Source organism: Sus scrofa, chromosome 10 (assembly GCF_054392235.1).
Source record: "Sus scrofa isolate SSC_HxYL_T2T_F1_AM1 chromosome 10, Sscrofa_HxYL_maternal_Yorkshire_Landrace_v2.0, whole genome shotgun sequence".
Classification (NCBI taxonomy): Eukaryota; Metazoa; Chordata; class Mammalia; order Artiodactyla; family Suidae; genus Sus; species Sus scrofa.
The window spans coordinates 18,739,777-18,766,096 of NC_139392.1; the positions used below are offsets into that span (position 1 = coordinate 18,739,777).

At 37.5% G+C, this 26,320-nt stretch overlaps 1 protein-coding gene across 18 annotated transcripts in view; it reads right to left on the reverse strand.

The window, feature by feature from the left end:
- CEP170 (centrosomal protein 170) overlaps positions 1–26,320 on the reverse strand; it is a 122,207-nt gene that overhangs the window by 11,996 nt on the left and 83,891 nt on the right. For 5 of the 18 annotated variants that reach the window (XM_021064166.2, XM_021064157.2, XM_021064161.2 and 2 more), the window contains 6 exons: positions 23,910–24,059; positions 21,057–21,183; positions 18,504–20,339; positions 10,302–10,536; positions 2,570–2,747; positions 265–435 (listed from right to left, as the gene is read on the reverse strand). In XM_021064166.2, the coding sequence (XP_020919825.2) occupies positions 265–435; positions 2,570–2,747; positions 10,302–10,536; positions 18,504–20,339; positions 21,057–21,183; positions 23,910–24,059 (2,697 nt within the window). The remainder of the gene's footprint in view (positions 1–264; positions 436–2,569; positions 2,748–10,301; positions 10,537–18,503; positions 20,340–21,056; positions 21,184–23,909; positions 24,060–26,320) is intronic. The other 13 variants (XM_021064167.2, XM_021064158.2, XM_021064162.2 and 10 more) reach the window with 5 other exon arrangements.

The window sequence follows — 26,320 nt, forward strand, 5'->3', positions numbered from 1 at the left end:
TACCATGTTGAAAGATATTTACCTACAGTTTACTAAAAATTTTAGTAAAGTTTACTTTCAGTTTTAAGTTTTATTTTCACCCTTTAGGAGCTAAGTTCACTTGGCATCAATTATTTGTATTTGATGTGATGTGGGGATGAAATACCACTCTACCCATAAAGACAAGCACTTTTTTCCTAGCCCGACACACTGAACAATGCTCCCCGCTCCCCTCCAATGGGACAAGCCTCCCCTGCCTTTTGTTGAAGTGCACGGTTTACTCACTTCATCCCTGCTCCAGGTTCTCCGCCTTGTAATTGTTAAGTGATCAGGAGGCTCTGTTGGTTGAGGTCTTGGATCGCTAGACCGACAGTTGTTTCCTTCGGGTGTTTTAGAATGAACTAATGGAGGGATCTTTCGGAAGTTGAGGCTTTCATCAAAAACACGGTCAACTAACTAATAGGACAAAAGCAAACTTTTGTGAGAATAGAATACTCTGGAAAAGTACAGATACTGGCATTATAGTTTTTATGATTAGACAGAAGTTATTCCATTCTTAGGTAGTAAGAGAAGCATGATTATCTTCAATAAACCAATTACTCTCTTTCAATAAGCACTTCGAGGGTGTCCGTTTTATAAAATAGATGTTCATCTACATAGATTTTATTTTCAAAATCTAAAACATGTGACTATGTTAAATTTGATTGATTCTTCCATGGATTAGGTTTCCCCCGAATGGAAAACAAATGGTAAGCAGAAAAGGCTGAGCCATGTAGATGGACAAGGAGTTCCTTTTACTCACATTGCTTTACCAGTGTAAAATAATGTTTCTTTTTCTTTTAGTTTCCTATCTTATTTTTTTTTCTCCCCAAATCCAGGTGCTAAATTTCTTCACAGATACATAAATTACAAATTATAATTGAGTTTACAAAAGAAAAAATTTTAATTTACAAAGAAGTATTTTGGTCTTAGATAAAACTTTCTCAATGCTACAGAAATGACATATTACAGTACAAATGATATACTGCCATCTACAGTGCAAATTATATACATACTATACAAATTAACTCAGGTTTACTGAAGAAGGAATACACTCTAGTACAATAATAAGAAATAAAGAAAAAAAGGAAAAAAAAGTCTACTCAATGAGATGTTTGAAAAATTTTACTGGGTCTGAGTGAATGTTTAATCATGTTAGGTAAAATTTAGTTAGACAGCTAAGAAAATAGTATCGTCATCATTTAAAATGTACCAGAAGAATTGTGTATGTCTTGCCACCAAGAAAATTCTTTTATTTTTCACCAATAAGGATGATTTTTATATATATTTACAATCGATCAATGTGGTAACAAAACTCTACACAGATTAATGAAACATCATTTACCAAATTAGACAACACATGAAAGGGAAAAAACAACCAAAAAACCATTAAAGAACAAGATTATAAATGTGACAAAAAGCAACTGAAGAAAATATTGTTAGCACAGTTTACAGAATTAAATGTGTCGAAAAGGCTAACCACTTTTGGCTACTATTGAAAACAATATTTTATCAAATTAAGTACTCAGACTCAATCATCAGCGTTAGAGGCTGGCATATGTTTTCTGTAAATGGCCGAGACAATAAATATTTTAGGCTCTGCAGCCAACCGGTGTCTTTCCAACTACTTAATTCGGACACTGTAGCACCAAACAACCAGATGATAATTAAACAAGTTAGTGTGGCTCTGTCCTAACTAACTCTTAAGTCATTCTTTCAAAATGCCAGTCTTTTATTCGTATCTCTGCACCAAGTCAAGAGAGCCCACGTGGCCAGAGTACCATGGTTTTTATATTAAATGTTAAAGGCACCTCCGGAATGCCTGCTGCACATGGTGCTCTGAGGCTGGAAAGCAGGAGACTCCGGTTTGGGAAGGAAAATAGTCTACAAATGCTAATTTACATTCCAGAGTTCACAAGAACGCTTCAAAACTGAATATATGAGAGAGAGAGTGCACGTATGTGTACTTCAATTTCTGAAGCATTTTTGCCTACGTATACATATGTGTAAATCCATCAACAGAATGAAAACAGTGAAAATTGAAGAATTTTTCTCTTTCTTTGCTACTAGAGCTAACTCCTAGTTAAGAAGCTATGAAAATACCTGTTCGACTGAAGTATTTTTGTAGGCAAGGTTGATAGGACCTTTATACAGTTATTTACCAGTTTGAGTTTCTTTTCAGACACCATTGACCTCCACAGTTTACAACGTTTCCTTTTTGCTTTCTTTTTCTTTTGTTTTTTTGGCATGCCTATAGCATGCAGAAGTTCCCAGGCCAGGGATCCAAGCCACACCACACAGCAGTGACCACGCTGGTTCCTTAACTGCTGGGCCACCAAGGAACTCCACCAAGTGTTTCAATACTTTTCTAGCTTTGTATTAAATAGTAGACCAAATGTTAGCCTTTACAAGTTTGGTTGGAAAAACATAAGAGAAATGTGTTAAAGCAAAGTTGGAAAATGCAGAGCTTCATGCCAACAGGGAGGGGGGACAAAACTAAAATAAACTAAGCAAAAAGCTAAAAGCAAAAGAAATAAAGAAAAGAAAGAACCTTATGCATTTCTCCATGAAGATCTCCTACCTCTTCTCTAGTGTCTATGGCAGAGCCAGGGGTGGTGGCGGCAGTGCTTACTGTGGTACTAGGGGCAGTGCCTGAGGAAGTCACTGAATCTATCTCTCCTGCTACATCGTTGATTTCCCGAGCAATGAGAGCAAGATCTTGGCTGATCCTGGCAATGATTTCAGAAAAGAAGTTTAATCCTTTCAAATGACAGGTCTAGAAACAATCACTTTTGATAGAATCAGTTACATAAGTTGCACATCTACTTCAACATTTGTACCCCAAACTTAAGATTTTTTGGAAATGCTAGTAACAGTTGGATATTCATAGTCTTAAGCTTTAATTCTCGAAATGAATGAAACTAAATTCCACATCCTCCACACACTGTCGCTTTGGAAAAATAAATGGGTTAAACACCTGAAGTCGTGATATGTCTACCACATCTTTAAAATACACCTTTAGTATTAATGACTAGCATTAATATATTCCAGGAGTTCTTAAACTTGGGGGTAGTGAACAGAATTCAAGGAGTCTGTGACCTTGAATGAGAAAAGCAATCACAACTATATTTCTACTAACCTTCTAATTGAAACTTAGCATTTCTTTCAATTATAAATCCAAGCAAGCGACAACAGTGGTCTTAGCAATACCGGTGATTTTCGTCAGCAAAAGAAATCACATTATAGCTGCTGCAAGTACCTCAAAACATTGTCATCACTACCTTGAAATTACTGCAGTCCTTAAACCCACAGCAATAACCTTCCATTCAGTATGTTAACAAAGGACCATCTATGACCATATCACTTTAAAAATACTTTGGTAACTATTTCAAAATAACTGCATTTCTGTGTCATTCTAAGTATTTTCTGTTTATGCATCTAGAAATGTTCTCTGAGACGAGCTCCCTAAGCCTCCCCAGACGGCCCAATGGGTGTATGTTAACAAAGAGGTGAGGAACTCTGAGAGCGTGGCGCTTTATGCTACACGCCATACATGCTCCACGGTACACAATGTCACTGCAACATCACAAGGCAGAGGTAGAGCTTGTGAGGCAGAACTTATCTGATGGTGCGTAAAGACACATTTTCAGAGAAAGTTTCTGGCTTGCTCGTGACCACACACAACTTAAAAGTAGCTAAGACAGGGCCTGCTCCCAGGTTTAGAGCTCATTTCCATAAACCATTTATCTGTATTTTCGGCCACATGGACTGAAAGACTAAGTAACTGTTTCCAGTGATAACTGAAAGTTATCAAAGTTATATATTCACTGCACATGATCTCAATTTGGCTGCTTCCACAGTGATGATTTTGGAATGACAGAATATTCACAATAGTGACTGTATAAGCTTCTTAACTTTAAAATCTGAAGTACAAAGGAGCATTCTTTTTTTTTTTTTTTTAGGGCCACACCTGCAGCACATGGAAGTTCCCAGGCTAGGGGTCAAATCGGAGCTGTAGCTACCGGCCTACGTCACAGCCACAGCAAAGCCGGATCCAAGCTGCATCTGCAACTACGTCAAGGCAACACTGGATCCTTAACACATCGAGTGAGGCCAGGGATCAAACCCGCAACCTCATAGATACCAGCTAGGTCCGTAACCCATTGTGCCACAATGGGGACTCCCTAAAGAAGTATTCTTTAACTTAGGAAAAATGTGAGCTTGAAAGACTTTCAAGGAACATAATAATTACATTAAAAACTTCACAGATTTAAAAAGAGAAGCTAAGTAAAAGCTTACGGCCCAACAGAAGCAATTTGTGGTCGATTCCTTTTTATTTACCAATAAATATTTACCGATCCAGGCACTGTGCCAGGCCTTAAGGGTTTCAATGGTAAATAAGCAGACAGGGTCCTTGGCCTCGGAAGCTTAGAATTATATTCTAATATAATCAAACCAGTATTTACCATTATATTATAATCAAAACCACCACAAAGAAGCTTTATATTCATCAACTCTAGTTCACAACCATCTTGTAAGAGAGTTATTATTTGTTTTATTTTGTAGATGAGGAAAACCAGCCTCAAGAGAGATTGTGTGACCACTTTTTGGTTAAGGTCACACATAATATGGGGCATAATCAGATCTTTTCATATGTCATGCTATGTATATTATCATTCCACATGTAATTTTAAATAACTTATTAAATTAAAAAAAATTATAGTTGATTTACAATGTTCTGCCAATTTATGCTATATCTCAAAGCTACCCACTTGTGTGTGTGTGTGTGTATTCCTTTTCTTATATTATCTTCCATCGAGGTCTCTCCCAAGAGATTAGATATAGTTCCCTGTGCTAAACAATAGGACCTCAATGCTTATCTAATCTAAAAAATAAAATAAAAAACTTGTTAACTGTTGATGCAATTCTTTTGAGAAGGGGTTTAAACTGTTTCCTTTGATAAAATATTCAACTCTTGCAATTTCCTGAAATAAATGAACTAGAATGAGAAACAGAATAACCAAGTTTAATGAGATAAAAAAATACACAAGCATTTAATGACCTATTTTTAAAGTTTTTTTATGCAGACAGCTGTGCAATGCAGCTTGTGCTATCTGTAGAAAGCAGTATGAATTAATTAGAAAAAACACCAACAACCGCAACTGCAACATGTTAGGTGGGAAAAATGGGACTAAAAAGAACTCTTCCTGTAGACACCATGCACACTGTTCACTTAGGAGGCACCCACAAAGTCTTGTTTTTAATTTGTGAGTACACTGTGCATTCACCAGCTGTTTCTTTGCATGGTGATTCCCATCTTCAGGTGGACTCTGACATAAACCATGAACTTAATGTCAATCTGTTCTGCTTAAAAATCTTAGGACCTACTGAAATCAGTATTAGGAATTCTAAAAGACACATAAAATTATGGAGGAAAAAAACCCCAAAGTTATGAGTATCTTCAAGTAGAAATATTTTACAACTCAATATAGAGTATGGATATATTCATGTGGTTAAATTTAAGCTTACAAATCAATTCTGTAATACTTCTAGATGATACTTCTTAGAATACTTTATAATAAGGTATGTCTTTATCTCTCTTGTATTCTGTGTTTTTTATCCAAGCGTATAACGCCCATTCTTATTATCAAATCTCAACCTCTATAAAGTCTGCTGAAGGAAGGGAAATTCTAAAATGACACGAACTTTTTATCTGGAATTTTGCTTCCATCTGCTTCCTCTGCAATACCAACAGAACCTCAAGCCTTCTAATTAGAAAACCTAATGGATACCTTTCACATTTAACTTCATTCTCCTCATTCCAAACTATGGATGAGATAACAGTCCTCAAGGAAGGAAAGACAGAGGAAGGGTTAAGTTCTATAACACCTGCACTAGTTGTCTACCTTAGCGTCAGAACCAATAATGTAATTTCAAAAATTCTGTAGAAAGAAATATCCATTACTTGTAAAAAGGTGGGTTAACAAGAAGGACATACTTTATGAAGTTATGATTTTCTCAGGTAAATTCTCTCAGTGATGCCCCCTTTCTTACTTAAATCAATTAAAGATTATTTGTTACTGTAGGATTAAATACAGGGCAAATATATTAATAATAGCTTTGGGTATAATGGAAGTTTAAAAGAAATACTGAAAATGAGAGTCCTTGTTGAAAGGCAGGTCCTCTAAACATGCAATATTTGCAAGCGTGACCTAACATTAACACTCGTTTAGGTTTTAAATTAACTATGAAAGAAATATTCCTGCTTCATCTTTTAAATAGCGTATTAAGTTTCTAAAGTTTTTATATGTACTCAGAGTTCCAAAGGATATATATATAAACCATGAGCATGAGATTTTTTTTTTTTTTTTTTTTTGGTCTTTTTAGTGGTGTACCCGTGGCATATGGAAATTTCCAGGCTAGGGGTCAAAACAGGAGCTGCAGTTGCCAGCCTGCGCCACAGTCACAGCAACACTAGATTTGAGCCACATCTGCAACCTACACTGCAGCTCCTGGCAATGCCAGATCCTTAACCCATTGAGCAGGGCTGGGGATTGAACCCACATCCTCATGGATACTAGCCAGGTTTGTTACCGCTGAGCTGCATCGGGAACTCTGAGATTGCTTTTGGTATTACTGGGAAAAAGGAACTGATGAGCTACTAAAGAAGTATACATGCTAGCTTTAGAATTCTAATATTGACGCTAATGACAGCATACCAAACCTTCTGTAAGTTTACTAATGGATAAGAGATTATAACTATATGTAGTGTTTAGGAAAGAATTTAGATGACAGAAGTGATAAAATATAAAATTAGTTTAAGAAGTGACATTAAGAATCATTCCAGAAAAGCTGAAGTTGAGCCTGACACCATTATAAAGAATCAAAAATAGGCTAGTTCTCAAGAAGCATAAGGATTAACTGATGCATTTGACCAAAGTAAAGACTACAGGGAAGGGTCACGAAAGCTTCCTACTGACAAGGAGAGAGCTTCCTCTTCTTCTGGGGGAAACTATCAGCTATATTTATTATGTGCTAGTGACATTGTGATGCAATGTTTACCAACAATTTTCACGAAAGAATTATGGCAATGCATATCTCTTGTGAGCATCCAATGAAAGCATGGGGAAGTGGGGGAAATAGGTAATCTGACACCCAAAAGTCTGGCTTAGGGTAGGAGAGTGATGAATTGAAATTAGAGGCTTCTCTTGGGTAGGTGGAGCTTTAATGACTTGAGTAGCCAGAGAAATTTAATGACTGGTCAAAACAGAGGAGGAGTAAAGTACATGGAATCTAATTCTAGCCACCGAAGTAGGTAGGGATTTAATTTATTTTTTTTTAAGGTACTTCCCATTATTTTCAACAAAACTAAGTCCAAATGGGAGCAGCTCCACACATTAGTTGTATTTAGTGAAATGCAAGCTTAAAGCTAGGCTTATGAATATGCTTCAAATAAACCGAACGAGTGGTGAAAAGGAAACAGTAGGCAGATAACCATGAAGGTCTTGGCCCACTGCTGGCCTTCAAGAAACATCTCCTAAAGGAATGAGAAAAAAAATTAACTAGAACCCTCTTGGAAAAAATTTAACACTACAGTGGTAGGTATAATAACGAATCTAAAACAATGAAATATCTTTATGCGTCTTCCGATTTGAGGGAGAATTATATAATCTTACAGTATAATTTTTAGGTAAGTGCACTGTATTTAGCAATCTATAAAGGTAGTGTCGTAGCTCTCTTTGCCCTAACATTCATGAAAGTATAATCTAAGAAATTCCTAAGGGGAGGAAATCCGTATCTTTGTTATAACAGAGAAACTGAGACAGGAGCTACCAAAAGCACATGCAGCAGGGGTACCTAGAAAAAAGTCCTCTTCAATTGAAAGACTGACTATATTACATTTTCCTTATAGCCTTTATATTCCAGATATTCCTTATTTTTGTGCTTTAAGTTTATTTTATTTTATTTTTTTTTGTCTTTTTGCCATTTCTTAGGCTCCTCCCGCAGCATATGGAGGTTCCCAGGCTAGGGGTCTAATCGGAACTGTAGCTGCCAGCCTACGCCAGAGCCACAGCAACACGGGATCCGAGCCGCGTCTGCGAGCTACACCACAGCTCATGGCAACGCCGGATCCTTAACCCACTGAGCGAGGCCAGGGATCCAACCCGCAACCTCATGGTTCCTAGTCAGCTTCGTTAACCACTGCGCCATGACGGGAACTCCAAGTGCTTTAAGTTTAAATGCAGGTAAATAATTACTATGCACAGATTTACAAAGTGCTGGTTAAGTGACAGAGCTCTAAAGTCTAAGCAAAAAAGAATATGACAAAGCGTAAGACATTTTGCAGTAAATTAAAATCACTATTACGCTTTTCAAAACAGTGTCTTCACCTATTGCTTTTCAAAAAGTACTGCTCTCAGCATGTGAGTTTTCTTTTTGTTTGTGTTTTTAGCATATGAGTTTTCTTAAGTAGCCAATTTTAAAAAAGACTGCGTATTTCTCACATTCTGTTTAGTTTGTGATCCACGGTTAACTTAAAAATAAATTTCCTTCTTTTAAGCAAACTTATCAACATCCTATAGAAACATTAAATACCAACATTAACTTTCTTACATTCAATACTTTCCTCCTTCTTGCCTTTTTACATTTTTTAATAAACAAAAGCAAGAAAACTTTCTCTTGCTTTGAGATATATGGCTTAAAAATATACCTTGAAAAATTAAAATCTGAAAGGCAAGTTTTATTAGCACAATGCTACTAGAGAACTGCAGGAAAAGGGCACAAAATCATTCGAGATTAAATAGCCTCGCTTTAGAGTACTAATATAGATAATAAAATACACAGAGACAAGGGTAATAAAATGCCCATATTAACACAACAGAACCAAGTGAAAATGTAACAGTCCCTTTGCACTTTCCCCTTCGTATAATAGTTCCTTTCTATTTAGGGGCAGGGAGGTGGGTCTGGCCCAGAAGATGTCTGCTGTTCCAGTTTAGGGTAATGAGCTTGAAAGAGGAACCTCCTAAGAAGCAGCAGGACGCTCTCTAGTTCCCTGAGGTACCCCTCGAGCTCTATGGGAAAGGGAAAAAATAATGAGACAAGAGCAAGGCCTGCTGTGGCAGCTGTGCTCACAAGAAAAAAAAAAAATCAGTGGCAAGATGTTCTCACCACAGGAGTTCTGTGGGCCCATATAATTCACGGCACATGTATGCCCTTACTCTGACCACGACTGGCTTATGGTGCTTCAATAATTACCATTATAAAAACGTTTCTTTATACAGTAAAACAACAACGTTTAGCACAATGAGTTTAGAAGGGCATGTTCTATAAGAATTGAAAGCAATTAAAAGCAATCACAAATGATTAGCCATTGAAGACAAAAAAAACTAAACATTATATTAAACTAATGAGCCAGAAAAAAACAATGCACAGAAGTCCACAGGGTAAAGAAAAAAAAAAAAAAACCAAAACACCATTAAATCATCATAAAAGTTTACTTTTTAAAAAAAGCATTTATGGACTATTATATATAAATTCTGCAATCAATGCTACCAGGCATAAAGCTTGAAGATTAGTGTCTTAAACTAAAGGCAGAAATAATTTTAGTATGTACACAATGAATGTGTGGCATACCGCAGTAAAATTTAATACCTTGTAGACTTGAAAAACCTTATAATTCAACTACCACATCGCATCTATTTGAGTAGAGCCTCTCTTTAATGTTCAACTACAATGTTATCAATTAAAAAATCACATCTGCAGCATGAATTTTACTTTTTATTTTATAATCTTAAGGTGATTATAAACATTTATTTAATATTCAAAGTAATACTTCCATTTAATTATTAAAGGACTGCCCCCACTGTACCTAATGTACGCATAACAGTACGAGTAATGATCTGCCTACGCTAATTCCCCCCAGAAAACATCTATTGGAAGGTTAAAAAAAGTAATCAGAAAGCTGCACAATTCTCAGTTATGTGGAGCAGATACTCACTGCCTTTCAAAAATTATACTAACTCATCAGCATCTCTACTGGAAATGAGAAAGGGGAAGGTTACCGAAATAAATTACTTCTACGATATGTAACTAGCAATGGCCCTTGCAATACAAAATGGAAAAAAAAGGGTGAAGAGTAAAACTATTGACAAAATTACGTTCAGAGTTATCTGTGGATTTCATTCTTGGTCTATCAGTACAAATCAAATCAAAACTAAACTTGTTATCAAGCTGGAACACTGACAAATAATTTCAGCTCTTAGCGATAACCCACTAAAACCAACCTGGCAATTTCTTCTCGATGAGCAGTCCAATCCCGGATGTAGTCTTCCTGTTCTTTAATCCGGTGCTTGAACGAAGAACTCGTAGGCATTGCTGACCCAGAGCTCTGCAGCCGAGTCGTTTTCAGGGCTGGAGAAGTACGTAGACGGGTATGTTTAGGGGAATTACGGTTTGATCCAAATTCATCTTCTGAGGTGGAAGCATAATCAGTAGGAAAGCGCCTCCATCTTGAATTTACTAAATTAGTTTAATTATTAAAAAAAGAATTATTATGTTATCTTTTAAAAGAGTTAAAATAAAAATCATGATTTGCAAAAACACCATGAGAGCACACACAGCACAATTTTCAATAACTGACATACACACACCTCACAAAAACCATAAGTCTACTACCCCTTAAAGATAGAAACATTGTACGCTGGTGAATCAAAAACAATGAATAATTAAAGACAATCAAAAGAGCATGTTTTCTGTAGTATGGTGAATAAACATTCAGATGAAGAATTCACTAAAGACAAACACCTAAGCAAGCTCTATTCATAAATGTTTAACTCGGGTACTATTTAATTGCAAATACTTCCTATTTTAAGTGACGATATGGATTTTTAATGACAATAACAACAACAACAGCAAAAAAAAAAAAAAAATAAGGGAAAAGATTTCCTCATGCCACATGGACTTTCAACATGGAGATGATAAAAACCCTCTTTTCCCAACATACAGATGTGCATAATTCCTGTGGTGGAAATTATGCCTTTATGGCAGAAAAAAAACATTACCTCTGTCATTCAACATCCTGTTATGCTATGATTGGAAAAAATCTTTTTACATGGTAAAAACACAACAAAGCATCTTTAGTACAACTGTGCTGCTTTGACACCGAGAGCATATGGTAAAAATAGACGATGGCAATAAAACCTACAAGGAGCGAAAATCTACAGGCTCTTCTTACAACCACTGACATATACGGCACAGGAGATACTGACAATCGTCACATTCAAGAAAGTGGCCATCACTTTCTTATTGACAGTTAGTAAAGATTTAAAAAATGGTTTTGCTGACACATTCGAAAACCAAAAGACAAATTAATGCAGACAAGTTCACCGCGACTGTTAATATAAGAATCAAACATACAAATAAAGCGTGAAGCATAAAGAGGTAAAAAACAGGGGTAAAATGGCTATTTCGTGGTCAGCTTCCTAAGAGCAGACATTACACCTGTTTAATCCGCTAATGTGTACCTAGCACTCAGCAGCATCTGGCTAACACATGTTTAATAAACGTTTTTTTGTGGGTTTTTTTGTTTGTTTGTTTTTGTTTGTATGTTTGTTTGCTTTGTCTTTTTTTGCTATTTCTTGGGCCGCTGCTGCGGCATATGGAGGTTCCCAGGCTAGGGGTCCAATCAGAGCTGTAGCCACCAGTCTACGCCAGAGCCACAGCAACGCGGGATCCGAGCCGCGTCTGCAGCCTACACCACAGCTCACGGCAACGCCGGATCGTTAACCCACTGAGCAAGGGCAGGGACTGAACCCGCAACCTCATGGTTCCTAGTAGGATTTGTTAACCACTGCGCCACGACGGGAACTCCTAATAAACGTTTTTGAATAAATGAATTAATTCCTAGATACTGACCATGTGCTCTTCTTAGGTTAGAAAAACCTAGCAAAGCATGAGATGTTTTTCGGTGGCTCAAGGGGCAAAATCTCAGCTCCTGCTTTAAGTTCCAACTGCTGCTATTTTTAGAAGAGTTTTCTTCCTTCTTTACTTTCTCCTTCCTTCCTTTCTTTCTCCCTCCCTCCCTTCTCTCTTTTAAAACAGAAACTGACTCTAGACTGTGTAGGTTCCTTCACCCTCCTCCATTAGAATTTTATGTCGTTCCTGTCTTTTCCTCCCCAAAGGACATTTTTGCCTGGAGCTGAGTTGGTTCTCAAATAAAATTGATATCCATTCCCCTCAGAGTTGGTTTAAGAACAAAGAAATCTGTCATCAGGACTATATCGTAAGTCTGAGCCTACCCACTTGTCCAGATTCAAACTCCTATTCGAAGATATGCAGAACGTTCATGGCTTTCTGTAAAAGTGTATGAAAATACACACATGGAACTCCAGGTTTTCAGTTGTTTGAAGGAGGTATTAAATGTATGATGGTAACATTATAACTCATTAACACAAATAATACTTTCACCATGGTGGAAATTTGCTCATTTCCAGACATTTGAAAACTCCTATAAATTAAACGCACCCCAAGACTTGAAAACAATTTTAGGAAAAACTAAGGAACAAGAGCAAAGAGGTTTTAGAAAAACAAAAAAAATTGAAATATGGCAAGTCGCTTAGACGGCAAGCAAATCTGTACTTTTAAGAAAGGTATTTCATTAAATATTAAGTGTTTTTTATTTTGCTACCCTAGAATATGATTCATAGAAGGAAATTCATACATTAAGAAAAGATCATGTTTTAGATTAAATTTCCTAATTTCTCATTTGGAAATTATGGTCTCGATACCTATCACTAAAAAACTGGAGAGAAAACAAAACCAAGAACAAAGGGATTTAATAAGCTGCAGAAGATAGGAAAACATAAGCGGGTATCATGGAACTCAGGTAGCCCGTTCGGAGGTAGCCGAGAGGAGGATGCCATCAGTGGCTGATAGAGTTCACGAGTGGCAGACTACATGAAAGCAGAACGAGGAAGCGAGAGCCAAGCACTAAGTGTCAGGTGACATATAAGAGATGAGTCACTTTAGAATTTAATTTTAATCGTCTGAGTCTCAAGGTCAGGCAATCATGACATTTTAGAGAGAAGAAGAAAAAGGAAAACTTCTTCAAATGAAATTCATAACCTTTCCACCCATTGTTCTAGGTCTATTGAGCATCCAGTAAGAATAATGAAGCTTCTGATAATAACTTGTAAGAATAATGAAGCTTCTGATAATAACTTTTAAAAGGGGATGGGGGGAAGGGGGAGATGAGAGCCACAAACTACTGGGTGTAAGATGGGCTCAAGCATGAATTTATAATATGGGGAATATAGCCAGTATTTTATAACAACCATCAGTGGGAAGTAACTTTTTCAACTGTATGAAAAACTTAAACATAATGACATAAATAAGGAAAGGAAAATAAAGAGAAAAGCAACCAACAGAATAAAACATACTTTAAAAACTGAAAGGTAACATTTTTAGGTTTTCCTAAAATTGAGGTCAAAGAAGTAGATAATAGCAGAAAATGAAAACACAATGAAGAAGTCTTCAGATAATAAGAGAGAGTTATCTTTGCCGACGGGAGGCACGTCACACACGGTGTGCCATGCAGCAAAGCTCAAATCAACCTCTGGACCAAACTTAGCGCATGTCACAGCAGAGAGGTGGAGCTGAGGAGTGAAATGAAGCAGGGACTCTGGTGGAAAAGGGGCTGGGAAAGAGAGTTTAAAGCCAGGACCTCTAACCTGTTACTTCCCAAAGAACTTCTCTCAGTACCATTGCTTTATTAATCTCTGCTTCCACACTACAGCAGTTACACCCTGTATCTGAGGAAAAAGCCCTGTAGTCTGCTAGCCACCGCAGAGAAGACTTCAAGCAAAAATGTCTTTAACTTTCCCCAAGGCCTACTTATTTATCCCAGCATTTTATAACGAAATGACCCTACACATTGGTCTGAATTCTTCAATTTATAGATAAGGAAACAGGCCCAGAAAGGTCTTGTTTTGCTTAAGTCAAAGTTTAAGCCAAGTCTACTGACTGCTCAGAGCGCGAAACTCATTATAAGTGCTTTACAATTAAGCAAACCTTTTAGATTGCAATAAAAATATTTCAAGTTAGACCTGAAGACATCCCAGATTTCTCATAGAACGATTACTTTTGTGATGTTTACCAATGCTGAATTTTTTTAAACCTTTTTCTTGAATTTTATTGCGCTTAGGTAAAATCATTGATAGAATTAAATGTAATTTTGTATCATTAGGCTCATTTGAATTACTGGTACTAATAAGGCACTTCAGACAAATCATTAAATTGAAAATTCGTTTTGAAGGTATCTGAAATGCCAGTCTCTCAGAGGCTTGAGATTAAAGTGCTGGACAGCACATATAATAAAATGAGAAAAAGTTCTAAGATGGGCTTAATTTTGTAACTAACTTGAAAATTATTTTCTTTACATTAATTACGACTCATTTTAGTTGTAAAATTATGCAACACTCTTTCTTGTGGAAATAATAAACTACCTATATTCACTATGAAAACATACTACCCATGATGCCTAAATAATTTAAAAAAGGAAAAAGTTATTAGGACCATTTATCTGTAAATGTTTGATTTCTCTTACTGTTAACCAAAACTTTGCTGACATTAAAATACATCCACATCTATAGACATAACATATACAGTTCAGAAAACATTGCATCTTCATACTTACATCAGAATATTTTTGTGGGAAATTAAGCCACAAACATATTTTACATGTGTATTTATGAGCACACAGCAATAAGATCATTTTTTTTGGGGGGGGGAATCTCTGACAGTGTTCTGTGTTGGTCTTCGACCTGGTCTTTGAAGAAAAAATAACTCAAGCCACGCATGCCCAATATTTACTTCCTACCATCTATAAATTTTGAGGATTAGAATAAAAATGGGAAAGCCAACAGTCTAGAAAAATTCTAAGGATGTTCACAAAATTTAAAAAAATTTTAGAACGTGTACTTAAAACATAATAAAAAGCAACTGTTTTATTTTGATAATGTGGGATATTTAGTTTTAAATATATCTCATGAAAATAAATCCATGATTTTTTTTTGGCCACCCCTGTGGCATACTGAGTTTCCAGGCCAAGGATAAGATCTGAGCTGCAACTCAATGCCACAGTTGCCTCAAGGCGGGATCCTTTAACCCTCTGTGCTAGGCTGGGGATCAAACTTGCACCCCAGTGCTCCAGAGAAGCCACCGATCCCATTATGCCACAGCAGGAACTCCTAAATCCAGAAATTTTAATGTAACTTCATATTGAAGGATCACTGAAGAAATCTGGGGGTTGAGAGAGAACTAAACTCCTAAAAGCAAGTTACATCAGAATTAAGGAGGCAGCAAAGAAACCTTACTCAATTTTGCGAAGTTAGAGATTTCCATTCTTCTATTTTTATCATCTCCACTTCTTTGAAAAACCTTTTTTTTTAAACACAGCCTACGATATAGAATTTGAGGCATTACAGAGTAGTTTTTACATATGACAATTTGCACAATGTTACAGGCTCTAGGTCAGATATTTCTAAAGAGCTTTAAATTTACAGTGTTGCACACACTGTGGGTACAGTGCGGATGCATAGTTTCGTATTCTTCTAAATCATATTTCAAAAGTGAAGTTTTTATCTTCTTTTGCCATTCAAGATTCATAATCATATTAAGTAGGAATGTCATAATATCAAAGATATCTCAATTAGGAAAATCAAAAAAGTAGGCGTGCTTGTTTCTTTTGGTGTTTTACTCCCTACCCCCAGTAACTATTTTAGTTATGTTACCACAGACTGAAAGATCTGGGTCGCTTGTCCTAGACAGGCTATCAAACTGTAAATGGGCATAGTGACAGAATCTGGATGTACAGTCCCAGACCACAATGCGGCTGTAGGCTCACTAAGAGAGAAAAGAGGATGTGAACACTGGAATGACAAAGACTATGGTGAGCCATACCAAAATCTTTATGTGGTATACCAGACTTATACATACACTCCTGGTAATATTCCAATAGAGTCCAGCTGTCTTCTGGAAGCTTTGCACACAAGTAGGGACTATTTTTCAGAGCTAGACTAGCTGTGGTAGAAAAAGGAACAAGCTACAAAGAAAAGCCCTGAATTCTTATCCTGCCTCTGATAAATCTATTAACCAGGGAAGGTTATTCCATCTCTTGATCTTAGCTCTCTAAACTGAATAACCCTTCTCATACTAAATTCCATGACCCTAATTAGTAATACACTGTTACTAAATACAAAGAAGGCCAAACTCACAAACTTCAATGTGCCCTAGAAAATTTCAGTAAGTAATTCAAGGTACTTTTTGTACATAGAAAGATGCATGTTTCTTGAGTTCTGCATTTAAAGAAGCAGAAAACAAAATTTAACTTTAAAGATATATATATGTGTGTGTGTATATATATATACACACATTATACACACACATAGACATATATACACACATTATACACACCCATATATATACATATATATATATGGCATCTTATGGCTGTTTCTCAGACTTCCTTAAGTAATCATGTTTGGTTTGCATTTCAAATAATTCCCTCCTGTTAAACATTGAGGAATAAAACCAGATCATTCATGTGCAGTCAGACAACTAGTACAGAAGGACGAGTCATCAAGGTTTCCATGGTAACATACAACTTAGATTACGGCTTAGGTTATGACAGGAGAAGATGTAAACATTTTTATGTACTCGGACATGAGGTGAGGAAACAAGCAATGCAGCAGACGAAATCTGAGCAGAGTACACGCCGTGGAACACAGCGCAAAAGGAATGTGAACTGCAGAGGCTAAGCCACACGGCAACAGCAGATAACAGCACTGCATGAATATACATCAAAAGACACTAGTTTTTAAATACTTGGCAACAGAGCCATGAACTGTCAACCAAATGAAGGGGAGAAACAGGAGGGCAGGTGCAATAAGGAAAAACGTCATCTATTCTGGAATCGTGACTATGTGTTATTCACCTTCAACCTACATCCATCCCTAAGCACAGATGTAGTCATCACCGTCTCACCCACAGACCAGGAGAGAGACAGAAGTGGGAATGGAGGGAAGGAAGGAAAGGAGCAGTGGAGAGAAGAGAGGAGGAATAAGAAAAAAATAAAATAAAAGGATATGTGCATGGTACTATTAGCTTTGGGTCTTACAGGCTATTCGGTGATAGAAGTAAAAACTGAAAAAAGACTGCGTACCAGCTTTCCCTTCCCTCTGCACTCAAGACTTGGGACTCACTGAGATGACTGACAAAAATCAGTCTCCGAGTCTTTTACCTGCTGGTTGCCCCTCACCTGTCCTTGTCGGTCACGCCCACCTAAGAAGCTGATTATGACGTAATGAGACTACCTTCGCAGGATATACACAAATATCTGTCTTAGTATTCTTGGGTCACACGTGAATGCTCACTGGCTACGGCTCTGGGTGTGAAATATATAAACAGACAAATATGCCGGCAACAGGGTGCATTCGGCTGGGGAGAAAGTGGCTTCTGCAACTCTTATAGTCCATGACAGCTAATTACTACAGTCAAATGACAGAAGAGCACCTTACGAGATAATGCTCATAACCAGTTAAGTTTCTATAGCCCAGTTTCGCCCTTATGTGCTTAGTGACTGTCTCACGAATCCATCTTCTTCCACTGAAATAAATTAAGGATTAGTTTTCACCTGCCCCAACCACAAACAGATTTAACTTAAAAAAATACAAGACGTTTCAAAATAAGCAGGAAAAAAGGGTAAAACTGATTCTTTCCTTTAGCTCTGAAAGAAGTGATAAAGGCCATACTGCTTTTCTTCAGGCGCATAAGAACTATGAATTACATGAGGATATCTAAAAGTTAAACATGTTTTTAAAGCACAATATTAATTCCTATTATTTAAACCAGAGAATAATTCCAAATCTAATTTTCACACACAAATCCAGATGCCTCATCAACTAGACAATTGCAATTCCCAAACTGGTTCAATATACGTGTTTGTTTTTTTCTTTTTAGGGCCGCACCCGCAGCATATGGAAGTTTCCAGGCTACAGGTCGAATGGGAGCTCTAGCTGTCCGCCTATGCCACAGCAACGCGGGATCCAATCTGCATCTGCAACTACACCGCAGTTCACTGCAACACTGGATCTTTAACCCACTGAGTGAGGCCAGGGATTGAACCTGCATCCTCATGGATAACTAGTGAGGTTCTTAACCCACTGAGCCACAAGGGGAACTCCTGGTTCAATACACTGATTTTGAAATCACTATTTTGCACCAAGATGTTAATCGAAAGTAGGTATAACTTCTGAATTTTCCACTTACTACGCTAAATAAAATATTTTTTATAGGAACAAACCTCTCTAGCGAAACCTTTCTATTGAATATTTTGGGGATCAACACTGACATTTAAATATTTTAAAAAGGAGCCGCCAAACATAAAAGAAAATATGCTAATATGATAAAAAAGCCTGGATCCAATTTACCTGAAGGAGAGCCATGCGCTGAGGTCATACTTTTGACCTTGGAGTCTGAGAGTCGAGAGATACTATTAGCTCTAATCCTAGGAGAAAATTTATCTGAAGGTACTAATCGGGCTCCACTTCTAATGATGGCTTCTGCGGTCCGGGAAGAGGCACTACTTCGAGAGATTGTGGCTTCGGAGTCACTGCGAGCCGATAACGAGCCGAGCCTTGTTCTACGAGGCTGAGCCAACAGATCGATCCGAGAGATGTTACGCCGGCCGGTGGGAGGTTTAGACGTCGAACTCGTGGTGGACACTTCGGAAGCCACGGAGGCTTTGTCGGCATCGGCAAGTTCACTGTCTGAAGCTTCGCCGAGTCGGGCTCTGCGCAGGAGGGAGGTCCTGGTAGGTCGCGGCCTTGGAAGGGTGGTGGATTTAGCCGAGGAACCGGGCGCCCCAGGCGAAGTCTTGGATTTGGTCCCCTTGCTCCCCTCCAGTTTGGCGTGCGCGTGCTCTTCGGTCGAGGCAAGTGGCGTCCTTCCGTGAGGTTTACAGGCGTACGTTTCCTGGTCGGATGACATGACATCGGAGATGGCCGAGTGAGGGACACTGGAGGTTTGGTCGTCATCGGTCAAGTCTACTGAAGGCTGCCGTATTCTTCCGCTGGACTGCACAAATTTCCGACCCTCGGCCCTAGAACCTACATCGGCGGAACGACTTTTTGTTTTCTTTTCGATTTTCTCCCGAGTCCCCGAAGATGACGACTTTGTGACATCCTTGGAAGGAGAGCCCGTGGAACACCTGTCTTTATAGAGACTCGTGAAACTCTTTCGCTTTTGGGTGGACTTCCTCTCAGTCTCGCCAGTCACCAGACTGATGGTACTGGCTGTGTCCACGTCAGATTCTGGTGAGATGGAGTTGTCTCGGTTGTAACTGGGGGTGTCTGGGCCCTCATCCGTTTTGTTATCTTCGCGCAGCTTAGCTTCTAGAAAAGCCATTACTGCCTCTGTGTCTTTAAGAATGAGAGTCGTGTCCATACTAGAGTCAGTGTCCATGGAGTCACTTCTTTCTCGTAGTCTGCTGGCAGTTGTCAGGGCTAAAGAAGGAGGTGTAGACGAAGGCTGTTTGTTTATATGCGGAATGAGTTCTATGGGTATGTTGGGGCTCGGTTTTTCTATAGTGAAGCTCCCTTGCCGCACTAGGGGCTTGGAGGAATCCTTCTTGTCCGCTGCCTTTGAGGTCTGACTTTTCAGAAGTTCCTCAGCTTTTTTTCGCTTGCCCTCGTTCTGGGTCACTCTTTCTCCTTTGCTGCTAGAATGTCCTGGGACTTTTTCTTGAGGCTGTGACTCTGGCCTCAAAGAGTCTTCCCTACATCGATCGACCTGACCAGGAACGCTTTTTGAAGCAGACAGCTTGGCAGGTGTCCACTGTGCCTGTTCCTTTTGTTCTTGTTGCTGGATTTTAGCTAATGTTTGCTTGACCAAAGAGGGCTCCTTATCAGTTTCACTCTTCTCCTTTCCAGAATAGGAGCTGCCAAAGGGAAGCAGGGTTTTGTTATCGCCACCAGTTTTAAGAGTCTCACCGTTCACTGCCTTACTCATTTTACTCAGGGCTCTGTCTGCATCTTGCTTCTCCCTCTGGTACACCTGCGCAGGTGCTTCTTTCTCCTGAAGTTCCGTGTCTTGTTTTTCTCCTATCTCTGACCTCTGTGCTATAATCTTTGCTCTGGAGCCCTCGAGAGACTTTTCTTCATTTGGAAGCTGGGGAAGGGTTCGTCTCCTTCGCTCTCCCTGACCAGCCAAGGAAGCTACCAAGCCAGCACTTCTCACTGAAATGCCAGATTCACTGATATCTGCATCTATAAAAGGAAACAACAAAGCAGGAACTCATTGGGGCAAAAACATAAAAACAAAATCCCTAAACCAGATTTTAGGGTGTCATAAGTCAGACAAAATGAGTTTCTATTTCCACGTCTAATGATAATTAAAAATACAGATAAAAAGCCACATACAAATTATTTTTTATTTGTAATTAACCAAATCTAATAACAGCACCATGAGGCATACAACTGTGTTTAAAAAATACACTTTATATTTATTTCACAGAAGTATAATGAAAAGGTGATTAAATCACATTACGCAGATCTGTAAAAGATGTACTGAGTAAATTATGTGTTAAGTAAATTCTTTTTCATTGATGTATGGCACAGGTGGCATTTAAATATTTGTTGTATTAATGAATGGAATAGTTTGGAGTTGTGTTAGTCTTATTTTAAAATTTTCATTTATATATGTTACATATATATAAAATCATATAAAAATTTGTGTTTGTATATATATGCTTCACCTACAAATTATCTCTTTAGCTTCAGTTAGGGTTATATTTTAATGACATCTGCATTAGTAGTAAAAATAAAATTTAATGTAGGATGAGCAGGAGCATATGTGACTGTGTTTATTGAGGTTTAATTTACTTCTCACTATATAGATTTAGCTTATAGTACTTTAAAAGCTGATGTATGGTTCACAGAAAGAAAGAAAGAGAAGAGAGAGAAAGAAAGAGAGAAAGGAAATACCATTCTCTAAAGGAAGAGGGATGGACAATTCCATTATCCTGTCTTCTTGATCATGCCTTGTATGATTGGCAGCCAAACTAGCCCACTGTGAAACCCAACGCTTGTTTCCAGATGAAGATGTGCCTTCCTAAAGGGTAAAAATAAGAGAATGAAATTATACAGTCAGGACCCATCTGATCCCCCTGTTCAGAGAATTCCATTTCATTCTTAAATTCCATTTAACCTGTTGTACAAAGCAATATTTAAACCTCATATTCCTGTATTATCATTTATTTATTTAAACCTCATATTGCTATATTATCAACATTTCTTCACATACAAAATGAAGATTTGGGGGGTTACCCCTTTTAACTAAAACATTATCACTGTGAATGTAGTATAATTTTCCCTACCAATTAAATACAACAATGGTATTAAAGTAAGCTCTTAGTGCTCATAACTTACTGCTGCTAAATAAATTCGGCTGTACGACTAAAGCTTTGTGGACGCTATAGTGAAGTTAGTTCTACTCCAGGCGGCAGAACAGAATCTGAAGACCTGTTCCTAAGTTGTTCTCCAGCTCTCTAAACGTCAGAGTCTCAAGGAGTAATTAAGTCTGCCAAGTCATGTTCAGGGATTTCAAAAACAAACCCAAGGCTGCAGGCTTTTTTTCCACAACACTTTAGTATTTCCAGAAGAAGCTAGAAATCGCTCAATCTTTAAGAAGTTTTGTATAACCATTCTGAACCTAGACCTGCCCCTGTCTAGATCTGTCTTTAAGGCAAGTGCTCGGTCAGGTGTGAAACAGAATTTAATTCATGACATGGTTCCATGGACTTATGGATGTACACTGGGTCAGTCTTTAATACGGAAGATCAAAGATTGTAGAAAAAATGTTTCCTCACTAAAAATCTAAGCCAAGGTTTAGTATTAAACCTGTAATGACCACTAAGGAATGGGACGCTATGGCCAAATTTCATTCTGAATTATCCAAAACACTATTTCATTATAAGTGTTAAAATGACAGGCTAGAAACTGATAAAGTAAATATTGAAGGTGAAAATAGTAAGTTGTATAACATAGCAATGCACATAAAAGGAAGCCTAAGGGTACCAAAACCTGCTAGAATCCTTGAATTCCTTTTGGGATTTCGTGGGAGCTGCCCACAGTTCTGAGACTGAGGAAATACTACAGCCATTCACACCATGCTAGGAATACCCACAGAAGGGTGGGTTTTAAAGACATATGTTCATGTAGAACCATTCCGTGAAGACAGTTCTGATGGCTTCTTTAGGTGGTTTCTTCAAAGTCAAGTACATGCTCGGGCTATATATAAATGTACTTGGCACGGGTCAAGGGGACAAACAGCAGAAGAGGGAGTGTTACAAATTCACAGTCACCAGCACCCTTCCTAGATTAACCAGAATACCAAAACACTGCTTCTAATAAGTATCAATTGCTTTCAGGAAGTAAATTATGCATCTTGTAAAACAGAAGTCAGAATAAAAATTCCCTAAGATCAAGGAGGAAAAAGGAATACTAAAATACAGTAACTGTTTCGATAGTTTTCAGGAAGGAGCAGACCATAAAGAGACAATTTTTACATTAATAAGCAAATATGTATCCATACTTACCTATCTATAAAGAATATTTAACTTACATTTCACAGATATTTCATTTTGTTTTATGTATACCATAAGATTTTATTTATATTTTATATTTACTTACTATTCCTGAATTTTAAATTAACTCATTTCCTGAAAGGCAATACAGCATAGTGAATAAGACAATGAATTAAGAAATCAAGGCTCCTTAAGGTTCAAATTCTGGCTCCACAAAGTATGAGTTTTAAGACCCTGACCAAGTTAATATCTACATACTTCAGTTTCATTATTTGTGAAATGGTACACAGCAAGTGTGTGGATGTTAAATCTTATTAGTTGAATAAATTATAATTATTTAATACTTCTCAATTATATACATTGTTCTATATTTCTTTCTGACATATCAGTGTAGAATGAAATTCTAATATCATTTCTGGGAAGGGAATAAACGTGTGCATAGATCTCAGACTATCATTACGCTGGGTGCTTTTCCTTGTAAATAGCTTTTATTAAAAATACCATTTGTACAGATGGGAAAACTGAAGCTAAGAGAGGGGAAATGACTGGCTCACAGGTGCTGTTAGATGTGGCAGTTCTGGGATCTGCACTCAGGTCTTAGAAGCTCTACCATACCTCACGCGGTAACTCTCTTAACCAGGCCACCCCTAATTAATTCCACATTATTCTAGTTACCTCCTGGGCTGTCCTACAAGGGTGCTTATCTAGGTCTATCAGTTGTACCTGTCAGGCACTACTTTGCACACGTATCCTGGCATGATAGATCTTTCCATTCCAAACACACGACCCTCCTAGAAAGTACAAGCAGTGTATTTTTTTGTTTGTTTTATCTCATAATGCCAAGGAGAGCAGTGAGCACATAGCTCATTAGCTGCCTACTGAAATTTAACATTTTCCCTCACTGGCAAAAGAATATTAATTTTAAGAGTATTTTACAAGAGGATGTATCAGTTGCTTAAATAGAGTGGACCCTTGAACAAAGAGGGGGGTCGGGGGGAACAGGGGCGCCAACCCTCTGTGCAGTCAAAAACTCATGTGTAACTTTGCAGTCGGCCCTCTGTATCCCCGGGTCCCCATCCTTGGGTTCAACCACGCATGGGTTGTGTACTATTGTAGTGTGTATCTAGCAAGAAACATCTGCCTGTTAAGTGGAGCTGTGCGGTTCAAACTTGTGCTGTTCAAGGGTCAGCTGTAATTACAAATGACACAAATTTATACTATGTGCATGTAAAAAATAGGAAGCGATGCATACCTCTGAGCTGGGAAATCCAGGTGTACTCAGTGGTTTTCTTTCTTCCATTACTATTGCAGCAGAACTGAGAGCCCAATCTTTGACCAGATCTTTATGCTTTTCATTGATAATAGGCCTATTATAATCCTGATTGTCATCTACTCCAAATACCTAGGAAGAGAAAATTATTTTATAAATGAACAGTCTAAGCATCAGATTAATAGGTGACTATTATTAGTAACATCAGAGGCAAATAATGTTTTTAATTAATTTCATAGATAATTTCCGTAATGAGGGAAATCTGTTTAAGGACGGGGTGGCATCCAATAGGTGTAACGGCAGGAAAGGGAAGCAGGGCAGCGGCACGTTACGTAAACATCACTACCCTTTCTTAACCTTTAGCAAATGTTCTATTTAATAATAAATAAGCGATATTCAGGACATTGCCTCTGATTTGTTAAAAGATGTTAGTAACAGTAAACATTATAATAATGCCAAGAGTTAGGACAGAATAGCACACCACTTTAGCTTGTCTCTTTGCTCTGCTATTTTTGAGAAGCATGTTGGAAGCTGAAAGGTATGGGTGATTTTATCTGTTCATTCCCTAACAAACGCTTAACATTTACACGGATGAGGTGCATTTATACCTATGATTTTCTAAGGTCCTAAATAACAGATTTTATTGTATGATCTTTGTATAGAATATACCATAATCCTCAAACTTTGCATAGAATATAACATAATTCTCCAACGTAAAGGACTCTGTTTCAAGTGCAGATTCCTGAGTCTATTCACAGAGATGAGCATTTTCAATAAGAAGGTTGTTGGCTGTTTTATGGTCAACACTTTTGAAATATTTTAAACATAAAGACCAACAATTAGTCATCTGCCTTTAAGGGCAATTGCCTGAGTCTTACTCATTTATTGGCACAGAGTAGGCCCTGATGTTGCTAAACAGACTGGAAAAAGGTTGTAATTAAATAAAGTTTAACATTCTGTTTTACTGTTAAGCCTACTTTGTTTCCAATACTTGTATTTATAGGCATAGCTGGGCTCTAATTGTTACAACGAAGAAGAGGAAGTGTTTGATTTAGCCTTGTGTAGAAAAGGATCTTTAGAACATAACCAAAGAGGCTTCATTTTCTACAACAAAAGGAAAAAACCTTAAACTATTTTTCTAAAAAATTTTTTAATAACACGATCACCTATCTGGTAAATCATGAAGTCTACATTTAGCAATGCAGGTATCAGATTTTCAAATTCACTAAACTTCAAAATGTTACCACTAGATGGCATTACTTACTACTTATTCAACAATAAGTGGTTTTCAAGAAATACGGTTTAATATTCTGTTGAACCATTCAATATTCAAATGATCCTTGCTTTAAGAACAAATTGTGTATTATGAACTTTAAATCAAATATGAATTTTAATCATACACGGTAGTACAGTACAGAAGTGAAAAAAAACTGCTTCATTTTACTAAACATTAGAATTAACAAGTTTAAGAAGTTTAACAAGAATAGCAGTAAAACACACGAAGTATACCTTTCTATGCACTCTGCCTTCAACCCCACTTGTAAGAAAAAGGAATTAGAACTACTAAATCATTAGTGATTTTCTTAAATTTTAAAATTATCTCTAACTCAAGTCACTGAACTCCAGCTTTACTGAAGTTTATCTCATTTGTGTAATTGCTGGAAAAAAATCTAGAGTAAAAGATAAAAATAACCCCATGTGATTTCCTGTAATGCTGTATCTCTCCATGTTAATTGATCAATTAACTTCAGTTAATTTCTGATGTAATGCTATTTAATTCTAATCCTTCTCAAAATGGACTTCCAAAACTTCATTTCCTCAAATAGCTAAGTACCAGCAATTTCAAATATATTATACCTCTCCAAATCACCTCTGACACTATTTTGAAATGAAAACCAAAGACATACACAGGGAACTAAGTTCTTAGGGAAGGGGACTGAAGTTGTACAGACAGTTCTCAGGTGACTTTTTACAGATTCCTCTGAAAGACTCAGGGATAGCTGGACGCACATCTGTCAGAGAGGCAACAACTTATTTTCCAAACCAGTGACAACCCGAGGTGCTGCTGTATGGGTAAAGAAGGCTTCAAAGTTCATACCAATATTTTTGATGGTGTTTAAAAAATTGATGACAGTTAACAACTAGCTCAGCTTGACACTGAAGTCGTCACTTCTGTGTCTAAGTACAAAAAATCCACAACTTCCATGGGAAAACAGAGAAGACAGGAACAGCTGTACCATCCATATACTTTAAAGCTGCAACACTTTTTACATCTAAAAAAATACACTAGGAGTTCCTGTGGCGGTTCAGCGGTAACAAAACCAACTAGTATCCAAGAGGATGCGGGTTCGATCCTTGGCCTCACTCAGTGGGTTAAAGATCCTGTGTTGCCA